The 9,397-nt window shown below is 34.0% G+C and overlaps 1 protein-coding gene across 1 annotated transcript in view; it reads right to left on the bottom strand.

The window, feature by feature from the left end:
* LOC117115536 (EKC/KEOPS complex subunit Tprkb-like) overlaps nt 1-8,761 on the bottom strand; it is an 11,708-nt gene extending 2,947 nt beyond the window's left edge. Inside the window, exons 1-2 of the mRNA XM_033259377.1 lie at nt 8,573-8,761; nt 523-645 (exon numbers count right to left, since the gene is read on the bottom strand). Coding sequence (XP_033115268.1) covers nt 523-645; nt 8,573-8,719 — 270 coding nt within the window. The 5' untranslated portion in view covers nt 8,720-8,761. The remainder of the gene's footprint in view (nt 1-522; nt 646-8,572) is intronic.
* Between the last annotated feature and the right edge of the window lie 636 nt (nt 8,762-9,397).

Here is a 9,397-nt window from a genome sequence, read left to right as displayed (position 1 = left end):
CTTCAACATTTAATAATTAAAATTGTTTGGAGAATCCAAAGATTGCTACAGTAACAGGCCTGCAAATTACAGTATATGGAAATTACCAAGTACTGTACACTATGATGAACTTTAATACTGATTTTCATACAAATTGATAATCACTTAACATGAGAGACACAGACAGATACAAAACAGAAGATAAATATTGAAAAAAATACAAAATAATACAAAAACTAGCCTGAGGTAGATATTATGTCCATGAAGTCAAAACAGAATAAAAGAAATGTAAATAAAATACATTTAGAGACATAACATAAATGTTATTCACAAACAGTTGCTCTGTATTTATTAACACAGCATTTATATAAAATTGATAGTGCACTCAAATAATAGAGATATTGTAAGAAAATTATGGTTTTGAATATGTGTTCAAACTCATAATTTGCCTACAGTATCTCTACACCTCTTATATATATCTCCTGGAAATTGAGTTTAAACAAACTGCACAAGAGTACAACAAAAGTAAAATTATTAACTTACATTCTTTGATGGTGAAATACTGTAGAGTATCTCAGAGTTGACAGATCTGGTTTTTAACTTGCCATTCTTTTGATTGTAGATGGCTTTGTTTGTGGCCACAAGCACTTGGAATGCATCTGCAACCTAATTGTAAAGCATTAAAATGTATATAAGTTGGCTAATGCACAAAAATGCAGTGTTTAGTAATGCAGAATTAAAAATTTAAAAAGATGTGTTTTGAAAAAGAAAAGAAACAAAAGAAAAGGAAAAAGAAGTCAAGAAAAAATATAAAGAAAGACAAGAAAGAATAGAATATGAAAAGTATAGAAAGAAAACAAACGAAAATAAAAAGGAAAGAAACAAAAAATAAAGAAAATGAAAGGATAAAGAAAAAAATAAATAAAAGAAATGAAAGAAAAGAAATGTAAAATAAAAAGAAACAAAAGAAAGGCAAGTAGTAAAATATAATGAAAAAAGAAGAAAAAGAATGAATTAACAGAACTTTTGAGAAAAATAAAAAGAAAATTGGTTAAAAAAAAACCCCCAAAAAACTCAGCCTATTTGGAACTGGTGCACTGTGCACAGTACAGTAGTGGTGTTGACAATAAATTTTTAAATTTTAGTGCATATTAAAGTTGGGTACTGAAATAAGAAAAAAAAATAGAATACACTGATGCCACCACGTTTGAAAAAATTCTGAATCTGCCACTGTGAAAGGAATGGAAAGTATATCTAAGGAATGGACGACCACACGTTTCTCTTTAAATGGTCCAATACGCCTTTTCCGTGAAGTGACGACAAACAGCCCAAGTCAGTGGTATGTAACCAGCAGAAATAAGAAAAACTTTAAGGCTAAATTCATGTTAACTAAAAAATTCATAACTCCATAACGGAGGGTCATATCACATTAATTTTTTTCTGGAAAATGTTCTCAAAAGACTATTCTACACCACTATGAAATCTGATGAAAAAAGAAGATGGAAAAAGAAGAATCTATCTAAATAGTGTATTAAAATATGCATACATTGGGTATAATTATCATTGTGACTATGTTGAAAATCTTCGCGGAAATCAACCCTTATTTTAAAAAATGCCTACTGTAGGCTAAAGTTTTGTGCCGAGGATATATTTCTCATGCAGGCCTTATTTCACAGTCTGGCAAATGTCTACCAATACGAAATCTAATAATTTTAAAAATATTTCTTAATTTCTATGTGCACTAAACTTAAAATACATATACCTATGTATATCTCTATATATTTTTGATGCCTCTGCTGTTCTGTGGAAAACAACGTAACTTTAAACTTTTTAAAGTTTCCATGTTTGCGTTGCAGTTACAGTACGTTGTTGTACCACAAAACATACCACTAAATTTTAAGTTTTGCTCTTAAAGATATAGTAAGTGGTGCAGGAACCAGTCAATTCGAGCGGAATTTACTTTGAAGGAATGCCAGTTCGAGCGGATAAAGATCCGCTCATGCAAACAACAGCCTGTGCGAGTTATGTACGAATTACTTAAAAATTTCCTATTTTGAGTTAACTATTGTGTTCGGCTGAGGCTCAATCTTTCTGGAAGCCAGGGGAAAAGCCCTGGTGGGTTCTGGGGGAAAATCCTATAGCCTTATGTGCAGCAGTCGTAATAAATTGATTTTTAGGTTAACAATTTAAAATTAAACATATCTACGTTCATAAAAATAATGATTTATCTTATCTTAGTCATTCGTAATTCAATTGTTATTCTTTCCACTTGCTTTAATAAGAAAGTGAGTTTTGAACTATACACAAATGGTGAATAATCTTGTCACTACTACACCAATGATTTGTGCACCTTCTGACACCTACTGTAGATATGTAAAGATAATTTAAATTTTATGATGAATAACAATTATAGCTACTCCCATTTACAATATAAATCGTAAATTTTGGGCCTACAAGTACAATCACAACAAAATTCAATTACAAATATACAGTAATTTTCTTATTAAATACAAAACCTGAACTGGAGACAAAAACTGTGAATTCAGAATAAAACGTGAGCAATTCAATAGTATAAAAATAGTAGGCCTAAGTGCTTGTTAGTGACCATCTGTTAGTCGGATTTGCCAAGACTGTAATACAAGCATGGAATAATTATCAAACGTACCAAAAACATTTCAGAACATTAGTGCACAGAGCATTTTTACATTTAAACGACAAACGAAAGTACTATTTCACTCACAATACAAGAATAGGGCGAAGATAAATCGGCCTTGTTATACATGCATCTGCATTCTGGCATTCGATCTATCTCTGAGACCTGAAATTTTCACAGGTATTTCAGAAGTGTTTAACATACTCTCAAATTATATTATCGCAAAAAAGAAAATGAAAGGATAAAGAAAGAAATGAAAGAAAAGGAATGTAAAATAAAAAGAAACAAAAGAAAGGCAAGTAGTAAAATATAATGAAAAAAAGAAGAATGAATGAATTAACAGAACTTTTGAGAATAATAAAAAGAAAATTGGTTAAAAAAAACCTACAGAGACCTGAAATTTTCACAGGTATTTCAGAAGTGTTTAACATACTCTCAAATTATATTATCGCAAAATCGACAAAAATGAGTTATGTTGTCTTGCTTGAGGCAGTTGGCCTCAACGATCATGAATTTATAAATTTAAATTCCTGCTGTATTAAAACACTGTGGCTATTTTTATGACGATTCATGAAAAAAGCCCCCATTGTTATTCTTACGATGGGGAACTTGAACTGAATGCATTGCAAATGTCTTTTGGCCTAAGCCTAGAGAAAGGCCACATAGCTCAGACTTGGTAGAGGCCAGTTAGCCTACGCACAGCGGGCTAGCTAGGAGTAAACTTCATTTAGAGATTGAGTTTAATCAATGGACCTTCCAGTTTCTAGGCCTATGTCATGTCAAGACCATGCTTTTTGTTATGATATTGAATAGGCCAGGGGCCACACTCTTACTTCACAGTGGCCAAGGCAAATATGTTGTGTTTTCCTATTTATTGATGATTCTACATACAGTAAATACTTGTAAACTAGAAATTGCAAATTGCAAGTGAAGTGCTGCGAAGTACAACTGCATATAAATGTTCTTTGAACAAAATTATTTATGCGAGTCAAGTGAAAATAATGAATAATAAAAATATAACAAATAATATGAGACACGACCCATTGTCTATATTAGAACACTTCTCATTGGGTAACAAAGTCGTAATTTTTCATTTTTGTCAAAAAGTGTCTATAGTGGTGAATTATGGTTTAGGTTTTTTTTTAATAAAGTTTCAAAAATTTCTATGTATGTGGAAAATGTAGTTGATTACCAAAGGTTACAATTTTTCTTTTGAAGACTGCATGGTCTAGGAAGTTTACATTTTTTTATGGGGCAGGTTTTCTAGGGGCGAGTTGACTGCAAAAGAGTGTTGCCAAAGTGTGAGCCAGCGAGCCATGATGTCACGACAATAGATATGAGATGTTACTCGAGTTGTGCGAGGTATCGGCTGAGATTTGTGGAGTACAATTAAAAAAACAACTATAGGTTTAATTATGAATTATTGTGATAGACTATGTTAGCTATCAAAGAGCGACGTTGTTTTTCATTGGGACCTTCGTCCCTTCAAGGCTAGGCCTATATACCATCCTAGCTAGTCTAGGCCTAGAATAGGATAAGGCTAGCGCGACATGCGGACGTTGGTACGAGTATGTTAGTCTACAAACGTCGCCTAAAGTAATTGATTTTACCCGGCAGAACGAAAGAAGGAAACTCCGCTTTTCAGTCGTCTTAGGCCCTTGTTTTTTGACAAACAATGACCTTTAAGAGGTCAAATTGCTGTCAAGAATATGAATTGGCTGCTTTGCAGCAACTATGAACAATGGTACAGTTATGTTACATGCTGTATAAATGTATATTTGATTGGCTGACTGATTTGTTAAAATATTAATAGGCATGGGGTTAGGAGCACCTTGCACATCAGTAAAATATTTTTGCTCACGAAGTGACCGGGGTGGGTAATCCCCCTACAGGTATTAAGGATGGAAAATACTTTAATTATTAGACAATGCCAAAAAATATTGTGTGACTAATATTTTGCACACACATTTTTAATTTGAACATTTGCATGCAACATATACTGTAGGTCTACATAGTATGCCTATGCATGTGCATTTCATTAGCTTGCATAAGTTACATGCTCAATCATGAATATATTGATCTAAAGTTCCATCAATGTACTGTAGCTTTGCTAATATAAATATAGCATTATCAAACAAACATTCATTGAATGAACGATTGATTGAATTTCAATCAATCGTTTCAAGGGCAGGTCCAGGACACACAGGGTCTACAGTATCCCAACCACCAAAAATAGAGGAAAAAGAGAGAAAAATTTCCAGAAAGAAGGGAGCATGACATCACACGGTAGGCCTACTTTAAAACAAGCCAGGTTTTTTAAATGTCTGTGGTCTCCACCATTTCTAAACAAAATTCTTTCTCTATATCCAGTGGATATATTCGGTGCAAACACCAAGGATAACCCACAAAAGTCTGAAGAATACTTGTTTCCAGTAAGGTCCTTCTGGTGGTGATTGGGCAGTACAGTACACCAGCAGTGGTGCAACAATGGGTCCGGGGGCCCTGTGGCTTTCTGAGACTGGGGGCCCCTTTTTGATCAGCCATTTTGATGGGATTTTAGATGTGCTCGTTTTTCTAATATTTGGCATTGTATTCTAGATTGTCTTTAACAATGAAATAAATTATATGATATCAGTTGCAGATCAAGTTATTTAAAATACACTAGGGAATAGGTGGAGGGAGGGACCTTCACAGATCTATGCCACCTCAGCCCCAGCATGGTTGGGGCTAAATTAAGAACATTTGATTATGGCATAAGTGGCCGGAAATGGCACTCACAGACTTAAAATGCGAGTATAATTTTCCTTTTATCTCCATTTTTAAAACAATTGGCAAATTTAAGCGGACCGCCACACGAGAAAGCATAGTTATTAAGCCACTGTACACCAGGAAACAATCCCCTACTCTTTTTCAATTAGCATACTGCATTCTTTTACGTGCAACACAGGACCAACAGGTTAAATGTCTCATCCTAAATACGCGCTATCATACCTTGCATTTCAGCACCCCAACCTGAAACACAAGTAGAGCAGCGATGGGAATTGATAACACCACCTCCTTTCTAAAAGCCCCTTCCAACTACCACCTTAGAAAACCTAAAGAATTTATCGTCCCAAAAATTCATCTTAAATTTTGGTTTGTTACAAGGCTGGTAAGAATTTCCTGCAGAGGCGATTGCTTTGATTATTTTTAAATCAGTATTTAAAATAACTATAATATCTCACTACAATAATTATAATTACAATAATAATAATAATATGTTAATAATAATAATAATAATAATAATAATTATATACATTGGTTGCATTTTTTGCCCTTTGAACCTGTTTCCTTTTGCTGTTTTTGTGATGTGGGTCGTTTATGTTGACAAATTTTTAAATGTTGTTTATATTTTTCTGCTTGAACCCTTTACTTTTGTAAAATTTAACCCATTTTGAGTGTTGCAATAAAAGAATGATTTGAATCGAATCGGAGACCTAGTCTGAGATCCCCATGTTTCAGCGCACACAGTGGCTACCACCAGTTTAGGCAACTAAGTTGAGCTGCTCTGTTCCATGGCTATAAATCTATAAGGTACCATTTCAACATTTAATAATAGGCTCTATTACTTTCGCTACTACTTTACTTTCGCCATAATAGTTGTAAGCCTATGACTTTTAGATCACTTTTTCTACAGGTAATCTAATAGGCTTGAAAATATCAATGACGATGTTTAATTAACAAAATTCACTGATTGATTTTAATAAGGTGTCACTTCAATAGCACATATTATGTTGATCTGAAACATGATAAGGTCAATCTGAATAAAATGACCATCGTCCTTTAAGGTCCAATCGATGATGTTGCAAGAGTTTATCGTCCAAATATATCTGAATTATTAGTATTACAAATTATTACATTATTTTAATCGATTTTAACATGCTGTGTATAGTATATGTATTTAGTAATAGGCCTACTATAATGAATAACCATTTACTTAATTCTTTATTTATTGACATGTATTTGCCGGCTTGTATATTTTTGAAAATTAAAAGAAAATATATTGTCAAAAGCTTCATATTATTAGATTAGTCGGTAAAAGTATTAAGTGGGGCCCATGACGTTTCCGGGACATATTTGGACGTGGAGGAACTAAGCATTTCCCCAGAAAGCACACAGACATTACATAACTGGTCAAACCTCCATAGTAAAAAGCTGGGGCATAGTTGGAAGAATCCCTTTTAATAAATCTGCCACAGAGTGTATTTGTGTGATTTTGGTCTATTTGGTTTTTTTGAATTATAGAAAAGGTTACGTATTGTGAAGGTGTTGTAGGAGAGTGCTGTGTAGTATCAGTAGTAAGAAGGGCCGATGTGGCCTCTCCCATTTGGACTTCACCCAGAAAGCACATGCGTTACAAGGCTTGGTAGTAACGTGCTAGGTAGTAGTAGGAGCCCCTACCCCCCACCCCCGAGCAACTGGGTCCCGTCAATTTAACACGGTATGCCATTATTGGAATTTACAGAACAATATATGAAAAACTACACTAATATGTGTAAAATGCAAAACATTATTCAGCATCGCAAGAGCTTTCCAATGGTACCAAACCTGACTAACTTTGGTGAGTTTATATACTTATTCTTATTTTATCTACATTTTACGTATATTTTGCGGTTATTTTAAAACAAATAAACACCTATTATGTTCTATTCTGGCTTGAGTGACAGTAGTTTTTATATGCCTAGTTTTTGCCTGTGAAATTATGAGTTTAGACAGCAAAGTCATATCTGTAGCTTATTTAATTCCAATTTCACGGATATTTTAGATAAATTTGGCGGGCATTTTTAAAAATGGCCACCATTTGTATACAAGCAAATAAATAGAACAAGAGGGCGTACTCCCGCTTTTGAAAACATCACGCCTGCGTAGGACGCCCACTGACGGTTGTATGTACTTTATTACCCAGTGCAGCGCAGCGCGATAGAAGTACGCCCGCTATGAACTCAGTAAAAGTAGAAAACAAAAGTACTGTATCTTGTGGAGAACAGATAAACAGACAAACCGACCATGCGCGGTGGAGTACTGGGTAAATAAAAAGTACATACAAGCGTTAGTTGGCGTCCTACACTAGCTGCGTATCGTTTTTTACGCTCTCAATGAGCGTCGTTGATTCTCTTGTTCTATTTATACTCTAAACAGGGTTTAGGGTGACCAGGAGGGATTAATTACAGTAGGAAATCTAGTTATGTTTACTGCTTCTTACATTCCACTCCCCTGAACATGATTTTTAAGCTTCTTTTTAATTTTTTTCCCTAGCCTATCATGTACAAAATTTAAATTGTAGGCTAAATGATGTACGCTAATCCACTCCTGAAGTTTACTCCTAGCTAGCCCACTGTGCGCAGGCTACATGGCCTCTACCGAGTCTGAGCTATGATGTGACCTTTAGGCTTTATCTAGGCCTATAGACAGTTGCGAAGCACTCAGTTCAAGTTTCCCCCGACGAGTATGTTAAACCATAGAGAAAATGTTAAACGCACACGTGCCACCCATCATCGTAAGAAGAATACTAGCATTGGAGGCTATTTTCACGACTCTTCGTAAAAATAGCCACAGCGGTATTAAAATCTTCTAATTTGCAAGTTTGTCGTTAAGACTAGAGGCCTATATATAGTTTAACAGACATAATGACTATAAAAATAGATAATATTAATAATTTTTCCATGTTTGAAATTCTAGGTAGACCTAGCCTAGGCCTATTACAGTAGATCTTACACACCAAACTTGGGTACGGGCTAGCCGATTATTACTACGGCTACCAGCCAGCCAAAATTTGGGTACGAGTGAACTAAACATTGGATACGAGTTAGCCTGTAATGTATTCACACAATTCCCTAGGCTACTAGGTCTAGGCCTAGGCCTAACTACAGCTAGGCTCAGGCCTAAAGTTGTTTATCTCACCAAGACCGGAGATACAATTGCTGCATCTATATTGCCACTACCGATATGCTTCTTTATTTCCTCTGCATTTTTAACGTTTCCAAATAATGCCAAAGACACCGAGGATTCAGCAAATGCATCAACATTGAATTTCTGAATGAACTCCATTACTGTCGTGACCTACTTTGGGCAAAGATCGTATAGCGCCGCTACGCGTAGCGGCGCTATACGATCTTTGCTTTGGGATGGCCACCAACATACTGGAACATCCGGTCGAAATGCATTGTGGGTACACGGAGAAACATTTCGCACGTGTTCACTTATTATTTAGCAAAAATTGACATGTTTGTAATATATAATTTTTTATATAATATATAAAATATTATTTATTGTATAAAAAATTATATAATTATAAACTAGTAAATATTTTATTAAAAAAATATATTATATAAAAATATATAAAAAAAACTATATATATTATAAAAAATGTATGGCTAGAAACAAATAGTTGCATATAATATAAATCAAGATAGCCATATTAACACTGTTAAATTATATATAAATCATCAAAGAAAGGTAAATACAGTGTTCGAATATTAAAAGGACATAATAATACACCGTGCAGCATTGTATATGTACCGATTTATATTATATATATATATATACATATATATACATATATATATATATATATATATATATATATATAAAAATTCATATCTGATCGATTTAGTCGATGAAGTTCCACGTATGTCTCGATTGTATAAAATAACACTGCAGTTGTTAACATAAACGCCGGACACTTTGACATAATTTGAGACATGTACATTTATTCAACGAAATTTT

The sequence above is a fragment of the Anneissia japonica genome, unplaced genomic scaffold, assembly GCF_011630105.1.
Source record: "Anneissia japonica isolate Jap-2015-1 unplaced genomic scaffold, ASM1163010v1 scaffold287854_len485379_cov200, whole genome shotgun sequence".
NCBI classification, from domain to species: Eukaryota; Metazoa; Echinodermata; class Crinoidea; order Comatulida; family Comatulidae; genus Anneissia; species Anneissia japonica.
This window is presented reverse-complemented; position numbering and strand designations above follow the sequence as displayed.